The sequence below is a fragment of the Bubalus kerabau genome, chromosome 18, assembly GCF_029407905.1.
Source record: "Bubalus kerabau isolate K-KA32 ecotype Philippines breed swamp buffalo chromosome 18, PCC_UOA_SB_1v2, whole genome shotgun sequence".
NCBI lineage: Eukaryota > Metazoa > Chordata > Mammalia > Artiodactyla > Bovidae > Bubalus > Bubalus kerabau.
Window position 1 is genome coordinate 22,700,755 of NC_073641.1, and position 22,527 is coordinate 22,723,281.

General features: G+C 41.2%; 1 protein-coding gene across 1 annotated transcript; it reads right to left on the reverse strand.

Annotated features, from left to right (window-relative positions):
* Positions 1 to 4,136: 4,136 nt before the first annotated feature.
* Positions 4,137 to 5,544, reverse strand: GAPT (GRB2 binding adaptor protein, transmembrane). The gene has a single exon (XM_055554607.1). The coding sequence runs from the start codon at positions 5,542 to 5,544 to the stop codon at positions 5,062 to 5,064; it is 483 nt and encodes a 160-aa protein (XP_055410582.1). The 3' UTR covers positions 4,137 to 5,061.
* Positions 5,545 to 22,527: the final 16,983 nt, after the last annotated feature.

The following is a 22,527-nucleotide window of genomic DNA, read 5'->3' on the forward strand; positions in this document are numbered from 1 at the left end:
GATGCCTTGCAAGCCCTGGACCCCGTTTTGCTACTATAACACAGTGTTACATTTCAGAGCTCCTCACTCAGCAGTCAGGGGAAGAGCAGGAAAGACATACTGTTTTCTAAATGTGACACCACCTGAGTTTAGTGATGGGGATCACAGGGACAAACTTTGAGCCAGGCACTGATGTTCAAGAGGCAGCTGCTCAATACACGGTATACTGACACCATGATATTTTGAGGCTGATGTTTTTGACCCTGGGATGTTCTGAACTGCCAACTTTTGAAATTATTAGCAAGCAACCTGTGCAATGGATACCATCCCTGTATCTCTGAGCCTTCTCTTATCCCATCATTAATTCCATTTCTACTTCTGACACCCAAAGCTTGACACCTCGCCATCAGCTTGGCCCATGTTAAATTTCAGATATCTGAAGGATACTGCACAGAAATAAGCATGAGATGGTGAGCTATGTGAATCAAATGCTTCCAAAGGACACTGGGGCAGGAGAGTTCAGGCATAAATGTCTAGGTCATCTGGGGAAGGAGTGTGAGAAGGAATGGGGAGGCAAGGAAAGCCTCATGGAGAACCACTCTCCTGCAAGGGCATAAAACAGGAAAGGACTTGCAAAAGAACTAGGAAGGGGAGACAGGGAACATGCTGCAAGGGATAACACAATGGAAGCCCTAAAAGGCAGTGACTGACTGACCACTCCTCGAATTGTAAAACTCCAGCTGGTTACTGGGGCTGAGAATAGCAGTCAAAAATGTGGAAAGACGGTCAGATGGTGGTCCCTTCTTTTCCCTTTCCTCCGTAGAGCCCAAAGTCCAGTCTCCCCACTGGCTCAAGGGCCCCTCTGCTCCACCCCTTCTATCTGGATGGCACCACCTGGCCCAGATACCTGCCATCACAGGGACCAAGCTCACCTGTACTGAAATGGCAAAGAAGTCTCATGGCACTGAATTTATATTAAAATCTGGCTTAGTATATCCTAATGATTTGGTTAGCAAGCATAATTGAGTACATGCTATAAGCAAGTACTGAGGACCAAGCAGAGAGTAAGACAGAAAATGTTTCTGCCTTCACGAAGCTTACATTCTAGGTAAAGGGAACGGAGTATACGCATACACATAAACACTCGTCAGGCAGCGATAAGTGCTGTAAGGCATCTGAAGGTAAAGGGTCTGAGATCCATGGTAGGGGGGCCATTTCAGACTGGGGGTCAGCTCTGAGTAGGCATCTTTTGATCAGAGTTAAATGAAGTGGGGAGTTCACAGTGTGAATAGCTTAAGGAAGAGCATTCAGAGCTGAGAAAGTAATGTCCCTAAATTCAGTCCTCCCCTAAGTTTGGAGGGCTGGCAAGAAGGCTAGTGATCACATAAGCACACTTCCACACCAAGGGTGTGTGCAATTAATTACCAGCATGTGCATGTATGTTGTTCACTCAGTCATGTCTGACTCTTTTTCAACCCCATGGACGGTAGCCTGCCAGGCTCCTCTGTCCATGAGATTTCCCCAACAAGAATACTGGCGTGGGTTACCATTTTCTTCTCCAGGCGACCTTCCTGACCCAGGGATCAAACCTGGGTCCCCTGCATTGGCAGGCAAATTCTTTACCATTGAGCCACCAGGGAAGCCCACCAGGGTGTTTCCTAGTAGCCAATTGTTACCGACATTCAACAAGGTTAGAAGGGCAGTAAAGGCAGACAACTTCTTCCTTTTTTTCATATCTACTTACCTTACTAGGAATTCTTGTGTGTGGGGGGGTGGGGGTGGGGGGTACTCTGGGGAGGATGACAGAAGAAGTCAAGGAAATCATCATTCAACTTCTCTTTTCACCATACTCTCCATTCTCTGTCCCCTCTCCTATTTCCTATTCTTGCTTCTCTCTCTCCTCCTCTCATTCCCTCCTGCCTCACTTCTCCTCCTCCTCTTCCTTCTTCCCCACCCCCCCCTTTCAAATTTCTTTTTCCTATCTGCATTCTCTCTTACAATATTTCTCTGCCTTCTTAAAATCTAAAAAGTGAAAATCGTCCTTGAGAGACAGAAAACAAAGTTAGCCTAAGTCAAATTGACAGCAGCAGTTTGCACCTGAGTTATATTATTAGCAAAAGTAACCACAGGTACCACAAGAGGCAGAGAGGAAGGATGTTGGGGATGTGGGGGTGGGGGAAGAATACACAGGAGCATCAGATGTAAGGACTGCGGCTTTGCTGTGAAATGTGGCAAGTTCACACTCTGGGACTGGTAGGCCATCTCTGTAGGACCTCACGGCCAACCTCTGCCAACCATGAGCACTTGGCTCTTGGACCTTGTGCTCAGCCTGCAACTTGCAATATTTCACTTTGGTCTGACTTACACTTCATCATAATGGTAATAATATAGCAGTGATATACTTCAACCCACTATTGATCGCCACAGAAAACAGGCCCTTGCTTAGTTCGTTGAAAAACCTTGCTTTATTACCTCCTGTTTACTGTTCAGACCAAACTCTTAGAGCAGCTTCTCCGGTACCCTTCTGTGGCTGGTCACTTTGATGGTGAGACTCGTCCCCTTACGTAATACCATCTAGCTCTTCTGGATCAACTCCCTTGCTCATTCCAGCCTGATGCCCAGGATCCTACCAGGACAGAGATACTCTCTGGTGGTGTTTCTGTCAGGTTATTTTCAGCTACTATGATGGAGTACTAGGTAGGCATGGATATAGGTTATTCTAGCAAGAACTTCCTGTTTGAGACTTCAAAATGACCATCTGCTCCAGGACCAACAGAAATCCTCAAGATCAACATAAATCCCGTTCTCCTCTGGAAAGTGCCTAGGAGCCATTTCAAACCTTCCCATGATTTTTTGCCATGAAAACCTTTACAGATTTTCATCAGTGAGTAGTTAGTGAATGATAATCTTCCACTTCCATCCTGAGCTTTCCCAATTATTTCTTAACCCCGCAGCTCTTTAAAAAATGTAATGTTATGTCACTCGTTTGCTTAAAACTGTTAGATTCCATTTGCCACCATATTAGAGCCGGAGCCACTTAGCAAGACCAACGAGAATTTGCATTGTCTGCTGTTTCCTCCTTTGCTGACCTACCAGATGTCACTTCAGTCCTCCCTAAGCTCCAGCCACCATGGCTATCCTTAAATTCCCCGAGTGCCATAGCTTCTGTCATGCCTCAGACTCTTTCCACGTGCTGGTCCCATCCCTGTCACACCACATCTACATGGAGAGCCCCTTTCACCCTCAGGTCTCAGCTTAAGTGTCCCTTTAGACAGGCCTCCTTTGGTAATCTGATTAAAATTCTAATCCTTTTCCCTACCAAATGCCATTGTTCTCAAACACAGAATGCTTTTTTTCCTTCAGAATACCTACGTATCACTTTTAGTTGTAACAGGGTCCACTTTGGGAAACAGAAACCATACCAGTTTGTTTTAAAATGGAGAACTGAATGTACAGCATTAATTAAAAAACAAACAAAAAAAAGTATCGATAGACTGAAAAGACAGAAAGAGGCCATTGAGGTACCAGAGAGATAGTGAATGCAGGAAATAGCCACCACACCTAAGACTGGGGATCATCAGAAACTTGGAGGGGGACTGGGACCAGGAGCTGTAGGTGCCGTTTGGTTCCTGCTGGTCCCTTGGGAGCTTGGAGGCGGGCTGGAAGAGCTGGTTCTCAGATACTAAGGGAAGGGTGCTGCTTGGTGGTGCTGGCGTCTCTGACAAGGTGCAAAGAAGTTGCTTCTAAGGAGTGCTGGAAGAAACTGGAAACTGTGAACCACCAGTGATGCTGGAGTAAATTAAATGAAAAGAGTACATCTCAGGACAACAGGGAGAACAAGAAGGGGCAGGCCCCCTTTGCTTCCTGTTTATTGCCTGCCAGCCTTCCCCTGTTGAGAGATCCTAAAGTGGGTACACCTGGCAAAGAAAAAAGGTAGTTTGCAGAGTTCCAGCCTGAGCAATTTAGAGCAGCATATACAACGGTGGGTTTAAGAAGTATCATAGCTTAATAAAGAGCATAGTAGTTGTTGATTGTCTTTTCTTTCACACTAGGCAGTGTGTGCTCAGGACCCATGTCTTTCTTTTCACTGTTTTACCCCGTCCATGTGTACAGCACGCTAAGAAGTAAATAGAAGGTACTCAATAAATATTCCTTGGATGGATGGATTTATTAGATTGTTTTCAAAAGTACTTAGCGAAGAGTACAATTAAATTCTTGTCAACTGAACAATACTGAGTGCCTCATATGGCAGTCTATAGACATTGGGGCTAAAATATGAATATGAGGCAGTTCCTTACTATTTAGTATGGGATTTAGGACATTTTCACATGACACTAAATAATAAAATGCCATTGCAAACACTCATATGTTTAAATGCCCAAAGAACTGAACAGACAGCAAAATCTAGAGGACACCAGGAAAAGAAAAAGGGTATACGTGGGTTTGGAATGATTCAAACACTCAGATGGAAGAAGTTATGGTCTGAGGCAGGCTTAAGAGGGGGCAGACAAGGAAAGCTGAGGAGGAGAGGTGGGTTTGGCAGGTTTTGATGAACACAGAGAAGTGAGAGATTAACATAAATCATTGGAAAAGTAAATTTGAACTGTGTAAAATTCTGGAGTTAGAATTCTGAGTAGTATGTCTTTTGCAAAGAGGAGACAGTAAGAGGTTTTATGCAGAGGAGTGATGTGGCTACTGGGAATGTTTTCTGAAGACGAATCTGGCAGCGTCTCAAGGATTCTGCAGTTATGCGGCATCACTGAGTATGTAGGAACTCAAGCCAGAAAGACTAGTGAGCAGACGGTGACAATCCCGAGCCAGAAAAGTGGTCCAGATAGAAAAAGAAGAAAAAGATAGCAAGTAATGCTCAGAAGGAAGAATCAATGAAACACAATTCAGAATTAATCCAGGGCAAGAAGGATGGCGAGGATATCTAGAATTAGTCCACAGTGATATACACAGGATTCAGAAGGGTGGCAATAAAGGAGATCATCAAGTTTCAACAGAAGAACTTGATGGTATCAGTACAATAAAGCCTCAGCAAATATTTACCCTCCAATAACTAAACACACATTTGCAAAATTAATATGAATCTGGAAGAATATATATGTCTTCCTCTTGAGGGGCTTCAGAAGTACTAGGCTTCTCGAAGTTATTATAATAGTCACACTGTGTCTCATTTCCGTAGATATGCTCCTCAGCATTGGTCTGCCAAGTATTTTCATACAGTTTCTTGTCCGTTTCTCCTTTAGCTTTGGGAGGACACACTTTCACATTTTCATAGTTGTCATGGATGTTAGTGTCCTTCCCAGCAGAATGGCGGTCTTGAGTTTGAACTGAGATTTTATGCCTTGGGCTGATAAACTGGGGACTCAAGAAGAATGTTTTAGTACAATCTTCTTTTCTCCTGCTTCTCCTCCTTTGCAAAAACTTTGGTAAGGTAAATTGCATGGTATTCTTGTGTTTCCAATGCCAAACACACCCGATTCCACAGATCACCAACAGTAAAAGAAGGGAAATTCCTATAGACACGGCCACTGAAGTATTTCCACAGATTTTCAGCATCTCTGCACGAACAATGTCGTTTGTTACTATGGTGAAGCCCTTAATGAATTCACAGGTACAAGCCACTGTAATTTCTCATAAAGTATGGTTTGAAAGTAATTTCTGAAGCTTGTTTTGGTATTTCAGATATGAAAGGACATTATATGGCAAAATCTTGGTGTCAGAGGAGAGATTGAGTAACCTTGATTTTGGAAGCTGGCTCTCGTTGCATCTGATGATTACACAATTGTTATGGTATAATTGTACTGTGTCAGAAGGGATTTTTATCCAACTCCGCTTCCTTTGCTATCAATGAATCACAAAATTAAGCACAAATGAGTGGAAAATAATAACAGAGTAGAAGACTCAAGAAAGGGAAGGTTGAACGATCTGCCATCCAGGTGCCTGCTATAAATTAAAAACATTTTAATTGCATATTTAATACATAGCATAATAAAAAAAAATGCCAATTTCTACCACTACATTAAGCACTGGCATTTAGTAAACTCTTCTTTCAAGAGAGAATCTAGTACTAGTTGCAGCACTGGGTTTTTGCTTTAATATAGAAGGCAGTACTAGCTATTGTATTCAGTTAGTTTTTACTTTAACATAGAATGCAGTCCTCACTGGTGAGAGCAGGTGGGAGAGTTAGTTAAAATAACATGTCTGCTGAAGTGTGAGTGGTTTTATCACTTAGATTTCAACATGGTTTTTGACAATAAGGCTAATCGTCTTCAAGAGAAAGATAATGCTTTGAACACAACAGGAGGAAAGGGACAAGAGTTCAGATGGACAATCCTTTCTATCCCCATCACCTCCTCTGTGAAGCCTTGCCTGCCCCTCTTCCTAGTGGTCAGAGACCATGTCTGTTTCTTAACCACACCTTTCTTTGTATTCCATATTAAAGAGTCAGTTCTCTATTATAGGGGCTTCCCTTGTGGCTCAGCTGGTAAAGAATCCGCCTGCAATGTGGAAGACCTGGGTTCAATCCCTGGGTTGGGAAGATCCCCTGGAGAAGGGAAAGGTTACCCACTCCAGTATTCTGGCCTGGAGAATTTCATGGACTATATAGTCCATGGGGTCGCAAAGAGTCAGATGCGACTGAGCGACTTTCACTTTCTCTATTATAGCATGACAACTTAAATTACACGAAATTGTGTCTTCCTATCTGATTATATGGTGGAGAGAGATCAGGTCTTTTCCTCTGTATATCCCTAGAGAATATGTTTAACACCTAGCACAGAAAAGACACTCAGTCAATATTTATTGAATAAATGATTAAATAAACATAGGACTCCAAATCTAAGCATCTGTTTAAGCTGATAGTTTAAAATGCAAGACATGTCATGTAAAGGGTACAGTGTGTACTTAAGAAAAGAGTCCTTTGATGTAAAAATGAAATACCTATAACCAAAATATTTAAAATGGAATTTGAGAGTCTTCCTATCACTAGTCTAATCATAACTTCCAATAAATAACTTTCATTTAATTAAGATAATTTTATAGCTTTACCTGTTGATGCTTTAAAATGGCAGAGGGGAGAGAAACTGGAAGTATTCAACTACTCTGAATGTTCTACTGTGATTTTATCAATAAAACATTACTGCTGTATGTTTTTAGACTAGACACAGAAATACTTAATTCCAACATTGTTTTCATCATTGTTGTTTTCTTCCAGTTTTTTTTGAGATATATAATTGATATACCACACTGTATCAGTTTAAGGTATACAACATGATGATATGATATTTGCATGCACTGTGAACTATTTACCACACTAAATTTAGTTAACATCCATCAGCTCAGTTAAACATTTTTTTTTCTTATGATGAGAACCTTAATGATCTACTCTTTTAGCACCTTTCAAATAGATACTACAGCATTGATAACTATAGTCATTCAATTTCACAGTGCTTATGAGATGATGATCATCATCTACTGAATGTCCATTAGTAGTATTTAGTTACTTGGGGTCAGCTTTTAAACACTGTTACATGGATTATCTCATTTAACCCTACCATGCACAGCTGTCATGGGAAGTAGATACTACTGCTATCCTTATTTTATACATGAGAAACCAGAGGATTAAAAAGTTATGTAACTTCTTTAACGACTAAGAAGTGATTAAATCTGGATTCAAGTAAAATTTTCCCCTAAATATTACTCCCACCCAGGCTTCTATACATGTCTGTCAAGCACATCATCCATTACTAAATTTTTATAGATGATTAGCTCTGAGGTTCTTGGGGTTTGGAATTGTATCTTATTTATCTTTATATCACCAGCAGCAGTACTAGACACAGAATAGCTGGTTTGTTAAATACTTGCTAATGAATACGACAACCTGCATTAGGATAAAAACAGTAGTGATAGACAAGAAAGAAAGAAGCCCTGAGGTTGTGCCCTGCTCTCAGTGAGTACTCACGTACAGCAGTGAACACTTCTAAATTTGTTCAAGGTTAGAATACATCAAATGTGCAAATTTTCAATCTGGCATTTCACATAAAACACTAAATTAAATATGAGATGCAGCTGATTTATAATATTTCTTTGATAAAACTATAGGGACAAACACGTCAGACTGCAACATCTTTTAATCTCTTTGGAACTTTTGTAGGTTCCCTCCTTTCTAAGGCCAGACACAGTGCTTTGTGTTTTGGCAAATTAATGGGTTATTAATTTGGCAATTAATAACCCATTTAAGTAAATGTTTGCCAGCATATTTGAACTAAATTTCAAATATTGATTGAAACTAATCAGCTTTTTAAAAAGTGCTATGATTGCAACAGAAGCAGGAAGGCTTACCTAATGCCCTTTGAGGATAAGATAATATATCGCTCTCTGGATTTCCAAGAGGAGAATTTACTTTTAACCATCTATGTCATTCTGTGTAGAGTAGACATTTGAGTACGTTCCCAAAATTAAAACTGTTTATCAAAGAAGTGTTTACTGAGATAAAGACAAGGAGATATCTTACAGGAAAGTAAATGTATCTGTTCCCTTTCTTCAAAATAATAGGAAAAGCCCTGTAAGACAGAAACAAAGACCTATTAGAATGGGAGGGTGAAGGTGAAGTCGCTCAGTCGTGTCTGACTCTGCGACCCCGTGGACTATAGCCTACCAGGCTTCTCCGTCCATGGTATTCTCCAGGCAAGAGTACTGGAGTGGACTAGAATGGGAGCCATATGTTAAATAAGAGTCCTTCACAGGTAACTTGTAAGTTTCACTCTGCCCAATTTGAAAGAAGACTTTCAGTTTAGGAAGACAATTCCAATAGGTATACCCAACCATTATCCATTTGTCTTAAAATCACAAATTGTTGACAAACTTCTGAAATTTTAGTCAGATAGTGCCCTTCTGTTTGAAAACAAGGCAACAGCAAAGCACACCCTTGTGCTTGTGAGCCTCTCCACTAGTAAGGAAGCATTGACCTCACAGGCTGTAAACTGGGTTTTCAACATATGGGCACCTAATGCTACACACACTGTGTTTGATAAGATAAAAAGCCATGATTATTTAAAATGAACTATTATTTTATAGTTTTCATTACCCAAATACCTTAAAGCAGGTTCTTACTTACCTTGAGATTTGTATGCCAAGCTTTCTTTTGTCCTTTTGGTTATGTTTCAAACCCGCTTTGGTTTAGAACTTGTTCCTCTTTTCACTCCTCAAGTAGGTCAGTTACTTCCTTCTTTACCCCGCCTTTCAGATGATTTCATACTTGCAAAGTTTCCTGGCTCAAGAGGAAGTTCTTATCATATACATAAGAACTGAGAAAAATTGTATGAGTTTTTGAATAAGGAAGTCCAGCCCTTCATCTTTACCTAGTAGTAATTCTCCAACTGTATCAGAAACTGATGCATGAAGCCTAGGTGGTTTTTTATTTGGACAATATTTACAGTCTTCACTTTATTTTTACTTATTATTCTTTTTTAAACATCAGAAATGTATTCTCTCCCATTGTGGAGGCCAGGAGTCCAAATTCAAGGGGTGGGCAGGGCCGTTCTTCTGGACGCTCCAGGGGAGAATCCATCCAGCCTCTCTCCTGGCTTTGGGTGCTCCCTGGTGTTCCTTGCTTTGTAGACACAACACCCCCACCTCTGCTCTGTTGTCTCATGGCTTCTCCACTTGTCTTTTCCTTCTGTGTACCTTTTATAAGGTCGCTGTTATCATATAGATGCAGGACCACCCAGATAATCCAGGATGATCTTTTCTCGGACCTTTCATTTACTTAACCTGGAAAGATCCTACTTCTAAATAAGGTCCTGTTCACAGCCTCCAGGAATTAGGATTTAGATGGCTTTTGTGGGGGGGATGGGGTCGCGGGCGCGGTGGGAACACTGCTGCTGCTAAGTGGCATCAGTCATGTCCAACTCTGTGTGACCCCATAGACAGCAGCCCAACAGGCTCCCCTGTCCCTGGGATTCTCCAGGCAAGAATACTGGAGTGGGTTGCCATTTCCTTCTCCAATGCATGAAAGTGAAAAGTGAAAGTGAAGTCGCTCAGTTGTGTCCAACTCTGTGCAACCCCATGGACTACAGCCTACCAGACTCCTCAGTCCATGGGATTCTCCAGGCAAGAGTACTGGAGTGGGTTGCCATTGCCTTCTCCGGTGGGAATCACTATTCAACCCATTAAAATTGTGCATTTTACCTTTTAATATTTATAACTTTTTAAAAGTTTTACACTGTATGTAATCTTCAGGCAGTCCTCACTTGAGAATCAGCATTCTGATTGTTTTTTTTACTTGCATTTTAAAGTTTTTACAAAGAAATATTTTAAAATATGGTAACGCACAGGTCTTGTTGATTAATCTGCTTGTATACTAGCACAGTCCTTGCTCCCAATACTATCTCCCAGTGCCCCAGGTTACATCAGCACTTGTCAAACCATCTCGCAATTTCAGTTCAGAATATGCTAATATTCTTTTAAACTGATAAGACAGGATTTCCTAAAGTATATTCCGAAGTGCATTGCTTCTGGGATCTTCTAGAAGTGTTTCACCAAGTAAATTTGAGAAAGACTGCTCACCTGGAGACTCACAGGCACCTCAGCATCCTGAAGGCTGTGAGCAAACAAAACCAACCAAATATGAGAGAAAAACTGCTTAACTTTCTTTAATTATAGTAGCCAACATTCTCTGAGCACTTAGGTATTCTAAACCTTCTTATGCTCCACAGTAAATCCTGAAAACAACTTGATGGGAGAGGACTCTATTTGTCCTCTCTTACAGAGGAGGGAATGAAGGAAGAGTGGAGAGCTAATCACTCCCTCTGTGCGGGCTGGCAGTCTCCCTCCAGCACCTGTGTGCTAATGCCAGGATTCGAGCTGTCTCGCTAGGCCGAACCACAAGTTTTCATCACATAACACTTATTTAACAGCACCTCTCAGAGGACAACTCTTTGGAATATCAATATGGGAAATGCTGAATTAGACAGACATGATGATAAAGTAATGGAAATTTTGCCTTTTAAGTAAAGTGGTTTAAAAGAAGATTTAGTTACTGAAATACCAATTGGACATTTGAAGAGCAAGACGATCAGTATTGACTGGACATTGACATTGTGCCAGGCATTATGCTGAGCAATGTGGGTGCAATAAGGAACACACTCCCTTGCAGCACCTAAAGCCTAGTGAAAAGGCATATCTGCAGATCTCTTCAGATCAAGACAATAGGAGCTAAGAGAGACACTGCTACACACAGGCAGTGGGGACAAGAAAAAGAGACATCCAGCTCAAAACTGCCAGGGAAAGGAAGACATGAGCAAGGCCTCACAGGACATGAAGGACATAATCAAAGGCGGAACAGCAGTGTTCTAGGCAATGATCCCAGAGTGCAGGAGGTATAAAGTTGTGAAGCTTTAAATGTCAGTTCAGTCTTTAGGCCTGTATTTTACCTTTAGCTACCCTGCCACGTAATAATACAAACAGAAACACACACACACACGCACACAATCTGCAAGCAACGTAACAAAGATAATATTTATGTAAAATTACACAGTCTACTCTAGAACTCAGGAAAACTGGATATCCATCTAGATTTCATCTTTTGAACTTATGGAAAGTTGCTTTACCATTTATCACTTTAGTTTTTTGAAAGATAAATAAAATGAAGGGATACTGCCTGGCTTTTTCTCCAGAGAGGATTTTTAAGTAATAGATACAACCATTCTTTGAATCTATAAGAAAAGATGCTATATACATATTTTGTCAAAATAGAATTATTGTAGAATCATTTGTATGAATCAGATATTATGTTTTGAGTTCTGTTTTCCTACTTTCCTATCTTTTGCCTAGCAGGATGTATTTTATTCTCTTCTTAGTTCCCTTTGTAGATGTGGTTGGGTGCATTCAGGGTGGTATGTCTGTAGACAACAGTTCCCTTTTTAATCACAGTGGTTATGGTTAGGTTTTCTTTTCCTGCTTTTCTTTCTATCATGTGGTTTGGGTGGCAGAGGGCCTGGTAAGTAATTTGTTCTCTAGTGTAACTTGGACTAAATAGTTTATCCAAATATATTTTCTTCTATTACTTGGTGATTAACAACCAATAAACTGTGATTTAAATTCCTAGCCATTTCTTTTGTGTAGTTAATATCTACTTATTTTAACCATGTGCTTTTTCAGGTGCTTAAACTGAGTAGTATCAGTGACAATAGACATGGACAAATGTTTGTGTACGTGGATTTTATTTGAAGACACGCTTGGCTAAAAAACATTTTCTTGGACATTCTCTGTAAGGAGCCCTTGAACTCCATGCTACTGGTTAAAGGCATTATGGAAACATACATTTTAGCATAAGGCATTATGTTGCATGGGAATGGTAATAATACACTTATTAGCTAGCAAATTCATTAATACTGATTGGTTTATGGGATTAGCCACAAAGCAACTAGAACTTTAATGGAATGAGTCAACTCATAAAGTTTCACTGTGGGGACCAAGGAGTTAAGAAAACTTTAAAATGAGGAAATCGAGCAGTTGAAGGTAAGGAGAGAAGTCATGAATAAGAGGAAGTCAAAATAGAACCACTGTTGCTTTAGCTATGCTTAGGGTCACAAAGGTCCGTCTAGTCAAGGCTATGGTTTTTCCCGTGGTCATCTATGGATGTGAGAGTTGGACTGTGAAGAAGGCTGAGCACCGAAGAATTGATGCTTTTGAACTGTGGTGTTGGAGAAGACTCTTGAGAGTCCCTTGGACTGCAAGGAGATCCAACCAGTCTATCCAAAAGGAGATCAGTCCTGGGTGTTCATTGGAAGGACTGATGTTGAGGCTGAAACTCCAATACTTTGGCCACCTGATGCAAAGAACCAACTCATTGGAAAAGTCCCTGATGCTGGGAAAGATTGAAGGCGGGAGGAGGAGGGGACAACACATGATAAGATGGTTGGATGGCATCACCAACTCAATGGACATGAGTTTGAACAATCTCTGGGCGATGGTGAAGGACAAGGAAGCCTGGCATGCTGTGATTCTTTTAAGGTCGCAAAGAGTCGGACACGACTGAGCGACTGAGCTGAACTGAACTGAGTGTCGATCCTGTTAGCAGCAGGCAAACCTAAATTATTGAATACAGAATTTTGAGGGGGTGGGAATGGACTTTCTGAAATGGATCCGAGATATCATTTAGTTGAGGAATTCATTCCCAAACCTGAAAGTCTATCAAGATTACTTATGAAGCTTTAAAAAAATTACACATTCCTAGGACCCTAGGGATTCTGGCTCATTATTCTGGGATAGGGCCCAGGGATCTTCATTCTAAAAGTTAAGAATAATATAAAGGAATTTCTGAGTTAGAGGAATAAGGAATTGCACAGACTGTGGGGGAAGAATTTTTACTTTTAATTTCACAGTCTTTTATACTACTTGATCTTGTACCACTTTCAGAACAAAAAGCAACACTGAGATGTCCTTAGATGGTTTTGCTTTGTGGCCACGTTTGGGAACCATTGATAAAATTGAACCCTCTGAGGGTAAGAGAAGTGATATGATTTACTCCAAACCCTTCAGCCAAGAAAGTAGAAATCTAGCCCAGATATAAAAAGTCTCTTGAATCTGACCCAGTAATTTTCTTCTATGCCACATTATTTTCATGAGGAATAGGAAAAGGAAAGTCCCTAGATGTCCCCTTCAAGAGTATCCATTTTTTCCTCCTTATAGTGTCAGAAGATATATGACAGAAAGAGATAACAAAATGAGACAACAAAATCCATCAGGGATGCAAAAAGTAGCAAACTATGAAAGATGTTAACTCTACTGGTGGATCATTTTTAGCTATGACATCTGCTTGTCAGGACTAAAGAGACATATATTGTTATGATTCCTTTGACGGTCAAAGGCTGAAAAAGAAGACACTGAAAGAAAAAGTAAAAAGACCTAGGAATTGTACTCCTACATAAATACTCGACAGAAATGAAGGCCGTTTCTGATGATGACTGCTTTCTCCATAATACCCCAAATCTCTAGAAATATTCCAAATGTCCATCAACAGTACAGTGGGTAAATGGAGCACACTAAATCCACACAATGGAGTACTACACAACAGTAAGAACAAAAACATGGATGAATCTCACAAACAATATAGAATTAAAGAAGCTATGCACAAAGGATGCAGGCATGTTGTGTGATTCCACTCCCAAAATCATGGAAAGCTTTCCACAAACATTTAATGGTAAAGTTGAAAGAGTGATGATTACTATAGACTGGGAGGCACATAAGGGAGTCCTCTCAGATGCTAGAAAATGTGCTCTATCTTAATCTTTGTGGTGGCCACAAAGACATACCTATATGTAACCATTTATCAAGCTATCCATTTCAGATTCATGCACACTGTGTTATTGTGTCTTAATTACAAAAAGGAAATTAGAGATGAATAGTAAGTCAGGCATTACTTTGCCAACAAAGGTCTGTCTAGTCAAGGCTATGGTTTTTCCTGTGGTCATGTATGGATGTTAGAGTTGGACTGTGAAGAAAGCTGAGCGCCAAAGAATTGATGCTTTTGAACTGTGGTATTGGAGAAGACTCTTGAGAATCCCTTGGACTGCAAGGAGATCCAATCAGTCCATTCTAAAGGAGATCAGTCCTGGGTGTTCACTGGAAGGACTGATGCTAAAGCTGAAACTCCAGTACTTTGACCATCTCATGCGAAGAGTTGACTCATTGGAAAAGACTCTGATGCTTGGAGAGATTGGGGGCAGGAGGAGAAGGGGACGTCAGAGGATGAGATGGCTGGATGGCATCACTGACTCGATGGACATGAGTCTGAGTGAACTCCGGGAGTTGGTGATGGACAGGGAGGCCTGGCGTGCTGCGATTCATGGGGTTGCAAAGAGTCAGACACAACTGAGCGACTGAACTGAACTGAACTAAACTGAAAAGTCATGAAAAATTGAGATAACTAGATACGATTTTTATTTGTTCAGATTTTTATTCATTCATCTTCTTTGGTAAACTGGTCTACTAATTTGAGGGAGAAACTTTGCTAAATTATAGGCAGACTTTGAGCTGGAATAATTATAAGTTTAGCTGGAGCTTCCTGAGCCTGGGGGTTGGTAAAAACTGGTGGTAAGAAGGATAGAAGTTATTAATGAACCTTGAGCTTCCACCTAGTCAAAGCAGGGAATTTCTACTTTCTGGGATTATGTATATGGTCTTTCATTGGCACACCTTGACGTACTTAAGGGATGTGTTACTGAGAAATTATATTCAGTCTAAAATCATAGGTATACACTACAATATTGTAAAGTAATTAGCCTCCAATTAAAATAAATTAATTAATTTAAAATAAAAAAAAGATTAAAAAATAAAATCACAAGTATAAAGCAATTTTACCTAAAAGGAATAATTCTGGGATCTTGGGCAAGTAATGCAGTTCTCCATCTTGCTTTCTTCATCCACAAGACATCAATGGATTCAGTAATCCCTAAGATTCCTTCAAATTCTACTAATTACAAATGAATGGTATAAAAATGGTCATCACATTCAGAAGAGAGTATTTCAAAGTGGTTCTCATGATTGGTATATACTTCCTTTTACTCCAAGTCCCTTTTTTCATCATAAGTCTTTCCTAATTGCTAACACATATCAGATAACAAGACCTGAAGTTTGCTTCAACTTCACTTGAACAACACTTCTCCTTGCCCCACTGTTTGCCCTATTTAATTCCTTCAGATGAAAATAAATAGGCATTGGGAAAGCTGAAAAAAATTGAAAACATTTTACTTCATGAACAAAATTGAAAGCTGTATCATTTAGCAGTCCAATGGTAGATACACCATCTTAGAATGTGTATATAATTTCACAAGTCAGATAATGGATTAACTATTTCAACAGATTTCTGTTGCTGTTGTTCATTTGAGGAGAAGAGTACTATAAACTAGGATTAATAATAGATGCCAAATCAGTCACTGGCTGATTCTGCCAACTTCTTCAGCAAATGTTGTAAGGCATAGCATAACACATCATTACTTAAAAATAACTGGACAGATTTTAAAACTTTACACTGTAGTTAGGCTGGGTGTGAGAACTCCTGGATAGCAGACACATTTCTCCCATGAATAGGGTTAATCACTATTACCTTTTCAAACCTGGCATGGGAGTGGGGTACCAGGGGAGACTCACTCATCAGGGGAAAGCATATTCTCAGCCCTTTGCTTGAAGACCAAGCGATCTGAGTTATACCCTGATTCTGACCACAAAACTGGGGAGTCGGGAGAGAAGAGTAGCTGCTTTAGAGTCACTTTTCCCCCCAAACTGAGATGGTACTCAGAGTGTGTGACACTAACCGAGGATGGAGCAGGAACCCGTCTGAAAGGGTCCTGATAATGAGGGCCTCTTTTCTCCCCTTGTGGGAAACAACTCTGGAAGCCAATTTATCTTCAGGTAGATACTGGTGAACATTCACCCAGAACAGGAGGTCGTTTGGTGTGTGAGGTATAAATCATCAGTGGTCTCAGATAAGCTGGTGTTATGCCCCAGTGAATTGGAGTCTCTGAAACCCATTTTTTATGTTTTCTTGTAGACCAGTGGCTTCTCCTTAGTAGACCAGGCTAAAGTCATGCATGTTAATTCTTAAGGAACATATCTCACCGTGATATGTTCTTTTTATTGGTTTATCAGAATTTGAAGCCCTTCCCCTTTCTTGTCCTCAGAGTCTATGCTAACATTAACTAGCTTGAACCAGTCAATCACAGAGAACCTCATCTTATCTATAAAATGGAATTAAATGGGTTAATGGTTGTTAACTCTAGTATTCATTGGCACCTCATTAAGGAGCTTTTAAAAATACTGATGCTTGCATTCCAGGGCACAAAAATTAGAGCAAAATTTCCAAGTGTATAACTTGAGGATTAGTAGTTTTCAAAAGGTCCTCAGATATTTAAAGGCCCAGCAAGCCAACTGAACAGTCGGGCTTCTTTTGAACTAAGATTCTATGGCTCTGTGCTGCATGACCTTGAGAACCACTGAGCTCTAGTTTTCTTCACTATAAAGAAAAAACTTGGAATGCAGTGTTGTAAAAACAAATCTGCAAAGTGCTCCAAGTTTACCACAAAAAATTTGTGATTAAAAACCTCTTTGAATTTTCAAGCTGGCTAACATGGCACTAATAATACATACAAATTGATTGCACATATGAACATGTATTAGACCACTCTCCCATCCCTTTATGTGGATTTTCTTCTTTAATTTCTACAAGAATAGGGATGGGCATTATTTGCTAGTTTGAAGATGAAGAAGCTGAGGCCTTTATCCAAGGCCATGTATTTCCAGAGCTTGAATTCAGACTCATACCATGTGACCTGGATCCAGGGCAAGTATTTCTAACCTCTATGGGATTTATGAAGTGCCCTCCTTCTCAGGGAAGCCTGGCGTGCTGCAGTCCATGAGGTCGCAGAGTCGGACATGACTGAGTGACTGAACTAAACTGAACTCCTTCTCTTCCTGTAAACAAATGCCTGTGATATCCCAGATTAAGCTTTATTTCAGACGGTGTACAGTTGAATCTTTATCTATTCCAGAACATTTCATGACCATAAGGGTAAATTTTGAATCCATACTGGATCTGCTTCTGTGACTTTAATTCTTATTTTGCTGCTTTTGGTATTATAGGCAAACATAATGGCCTGCCTCAGAGAGCCCTGCCTGGCCCCCTCCACCTGGACTTTTGGGCTAGGGTGCCTTTGTGTGGCCCACAGGGAGATAGCCTGACCCTGACCACCCGTGATGGGCTGTAGGGAAGTGAAACTAACACAGCCCCCTGCCTGAGGTTTGCCAATCTAGGAGACACTTGCAAGAATTAAATGGCTCATATGGTAAAGAATCTGCCTACAATGCAGGAGACCTGGTGTTCGATCCCCTGGAGAAGGAAATGGCAACCCATTCCAGTATTCTTGCCTGGAAAATCCCATGGACAGAGGAGCCTGGAGGGTTGCAGTCCATGGGGTCACAAAAAGTCAGACATGACTGAGTGACTAACACATACAAATGACCTCTTTACTTTGTTTCCTCTCCTCCCCCATCTCTGATCCATAAAAGAATCTGCATCCAGGCCCCGACAATATGGCTATATTGAGGCGCTAGCCTGCCATCTTCTCCGTGAGCTGGCTTTTCTTACCTCAGCACTTTGTCCCTTGGATTTATTGGCCTATCGAGAAGGTGAGCAGAGTGAACTTGGACTTGGTAACAATTTGGCTTGAGTTAAAGATGGTGACCCTGATTGCAGGGGGTTTGGAAGGTTTGGCTGGGGCAAAGCTCTTGTCTGGGTTTTAATGAAGTCTGAGGGGTTTTAGTAAGTGAAAGTGAAAGTCACTCAGTCGTGTCCGACTCTTTGCAACCCCACCGACTATACAGTCCATGGAATTCTCCAGACCAGAATACTGGAGTGGGTTGCCTTTCCCTTCTCCAGGGGATCTTCCCAACCCAGGGATCGAGCCCAGGTCTCCTGCTTTGCAGGTGGATTCTTTACCAGCTGAGCCACCAGGAAATCTCATGTAAGTGATAAAGGAGCTTAGTAAGTGATAAAGGAGGTATTAAAAACAACAGACTGACGTTTAAGATCAGGAAGCTCATGGTTTAGAATCTTTCTTCTGTACAATTCACAGAAGGGGAGTGACAGACTCAAAATGGGGCTTGAGACTGGTGACGCTCATTACTATCATGGAGAGTGATAGAAATCACCTCACAATTAGCTCCAACCTCTTGGAACTAAACCCCAGCTCTTACTGATAAGGATTTTCATAAGCTGGCCCTTGCCTCTTCCCTCCTTCACTAAACTACACACATTTGCTGTCTCTTGAACCTTCCACTGTATTCAGTTTGTTCTTGTCTTTAGGCCCCGCATTAGCTGTTCCCTTAGCACAATGTCACATCAGTGTATCAATACTCTGGTGAAGAAACTGAAAAATCACCACTGTCTTGGAAGCCCCCATTTTGCTCATCCCATGACATTGTCTTCTCTCATCTCCAGAGTAACAGCAATCCAGGTTTTTTCTGTTAATCATTCCTTGCTTTTCTTTATAGTTTCACTACTTATGTATATGTCCCTAAATAGCTTGGAAAACTGCAGAGCAAGCACAGACTCAGCTCATGTAGACATGGCAAGATCTCCACTGTTAGATGAGGCTCTCCACAGCAGAGAAGCTGTGTTGAGCCACAAGATCACTGGCCATCTTGGCCTCCCTGAGTTTGTACAAAGCCCCTTCTGGTGGAGTGTCTCTGGACAGGTCCAGAAAGTACCATGAAAATGTAGTTTATCATCAGTCAGGTGGTAGGACTCTAGTAAGTACTAGATATGGATGTCTAGTGGAGACAAGGTTGGAGACAAAGGGTGCTTTGTATATTCTGCTGTTGAGTATGGCCTTTAGGGGTAGGTCAGAGAAAAGCATTTCTGTGGGGGTAAAAAGGGATTTCAAGTATCCTGGCAGCATATTGTCAAGATAAGCCAAGTGCAGGCAAGTATCAGGGCCAGGCTTAAAGACCTTCTGTCCTTAGGTTTCAGTTCAGTTCAGTTCAGTTCAGTCACTCAGTTGTGTCCGACTCTTTGCAACCCCATGAACGGCAGCACACCAGGCCTCCCTGTCCATCACCAACTCCCGGAGTTCACTCAAACTCACGTCCATCGAGTCGGTGATGCCATCCAGCTATCTCATCCTCCATCGTCCCCTTTTCCTCCTGCCCCCAATCCCTCCTAGCATCAGATTCTTTTCTAGTGAGTCAACTCTTCACATGAGGTGGCCAAAGTACTGGAGTTTCAGCTTTAGCATAATTCCTTCCAAAGAAATCCTAGGGCTGATCTCCTTCAGAATGGACTGGTTGGATCTCAAAGGGTACAAATCATGGCTGTTTCTTACAAAACTGAACATACTCTTACCATACAATCACACTCCTTAGCATTCACCCAAAGGAGTTAAAAACTTATGCTCACACAGAAACCGACACAAGGATGTTTACAGCAGCTTTATTTGGCTATAGGAATGTAAATTTGTATTGCCACCATGAAAAACAGTATGGAGATTTCTCAAAAAACTATATATCCAAAAAACCAAAAACACTAATTCAAAAAGATACATGCACTCCAAAGTTCATAGCAGCATTATTTACCCTTGCCGAGACATGGAAACAGCCTAGTGTCCATTAACAGATGAACAGATAAAGAAGAGGTGGTACATATATACAGTGGAATATTACTCAGCCATAAAAAGAACCAAAATTTTACCATTTGCAGCAAGGGCTTCCCAGGTGGTGCTAGAGGTAAAGAACCCACCTGCCAGTGCAGGAAACAAGACACTTGGGTTCACTTCCTGGGTTGGGAAGATCCCTTGGAGAAGGGGATGGCAACCCTCTCCAATATTCTTGCCTGGAGAATCCCATGGACAGAGGAGCCTGGTGGGCTACCGTCCATGGGGTTGCAGAGAGTCAGAAATGACTGAAATGACTGAGCACACAAGCTTAGATGGACTTGGAGGGCGTTATGCTATGTAAGCCAGACAAAGATAAATATGTATGATATCACATATCTGGAATCTAAAAAAATATAGGAAATTGATTAATAAAATCAAACAAGTAAAAAAAGACACAGACTTAGAGACATAAAGAACAAACTAGTGGTTACCAGAGGGAAGTGGGAAGAAGGGGCAATACAAGGGCAGGTGGGAAAGGTTATCATGGGATTATATGAAATCGTGTGTATGGAACTTTTGAAAATTGTGAAGCTCTATAAAGTTTATGGAGAAGGAAATGGCACCCCACTCCAGTACTCTTGCCTTGAAAATCCCATGGACGGAGGAGCCTGGTGGGCTGCAGTCCATGGGATCGTTAGGAGTCGGACACGACTGAGCAACTTCACTTTCACTTTTCACTTTCATGCATTGGAGAAGGAAATGACAACCCACTCCAGTGTTCTTGCCTGGAGAATCTCAGGGACGGGGATCCTGGTGGGCTGCCGTCTATGGGGTGGCACAGAGTCAGACATGACTGAAGCGACTTAGCAGTAGCAGCATAGAGTTTATAGAATCTTTCATTCAGTAAAAAAAAGTTTAAAGAATACACAAGCATCTGTAAAAGAAAAACTTGGAAGTAACCAAGATGTCTTTTAGTAGCTGAATAGATAAACAAATATCTAGACAGTGGAATACTATTTGGTGCTAAGAAGAAATGTGCTATCAATCCATGAAAAGACATGATGGAAAACTAGTGCTTCTCACTCAGTTCAGTTCAGTTCAGTCACTCAGTCGTGTCCGACTCTTTTCGACCCCAGGAACCGCAGCACACCAGGCCTCCCTGTCCTTCACCAACTTCCAGAGTTTACCCAAACTCATGTCCATTGAGTCGGTGATGTCATCCAACCACATCATCTTCTGTTGTCCCCTTCTCCTCCCACCCTCAATCTTCCCCAGCATCAGGGTCTTTTCAAATGTGTCAGCTCTTCGCATCAGGTGGCCAAAGTATTAGAGTTTCAGCTTCAACATCAGTCCTTTAAATGAACACCCAGGACTGATCTCCTTTAGTATGCACTGGTTGGATCTCCTTGCATTTGAATGCAGAGTTCCAAAGAATAGCAAGGAGAGATAAGAAAGCCTTCCTCAGCAATCAATGTAAAGAAATAGAGGAAAACAATGGAATGGGAAAGTCTAGAAATCTCTTCAAAAAAATCAGAGATACCAAGGGAACATTTCATGCAAAGATGGGCTCAATAAAGGACAGAAATGGTATGCACCTAACAGAAGCAGAAGATATTAAGAAGAGGTGGCAAGAGTACAAAGAAGAGCTATACAAAAACAGATCTTCATGACCCAGATAATCACGATGGTGTGATCACTCACCTAGAGCCAGACATCCTGGAATGTGAAGTCAAGTGGGCCTTAGGAAGCATCACTATGAACAAAGCTAGAGGAGGTGATGGAATTCCAGTTGAGCTATTTCAAATCCTAAAAGATGATGCTGTGAAAGTGCTGCACTCAATATGTCAGCAAATTTGGACAACTCAGCAGTGGCCACAGGACTGGAAAAGGTCAGTTTTCATTCCAATCCCAAAGAAAGGGAATGCCAAAGAATGCTCAAACTACCACACAATTGCACTCATCTCACACGCTAGTAAAGCAATGCTCAAAATTCTCACTTAGTGAAAGAGGCCAATCTGAAAAGACTACATACTGTATGATTCCAGCCAAATGACATTCTAGAAAAGGTAAAACTATGGAGACAGTAAAAAGACCGGGTGGTGGCTTGTGATGGGGGAAGGGGGAGGACATGTATAGGCAGAACCAGGGGATGTTTAGGGCAGTGAGAACACTCTTTATGATACCCTAATGATGGATAAATGACATTAGACATTTATCCAGCTCATACACTGCACAACACCAAGACTGAACCATAATATAAACTGTGGGCTTTGGGGGATTACAGTGTGTCAGTGTAGGTCAATTGTAACAAATGTACAGCTCTGGTAGGGGGTGTTGATCACTGGGGAGGCCCTGCATGTGTTGGGGCAGGGAGTGTATGGGAAATCTC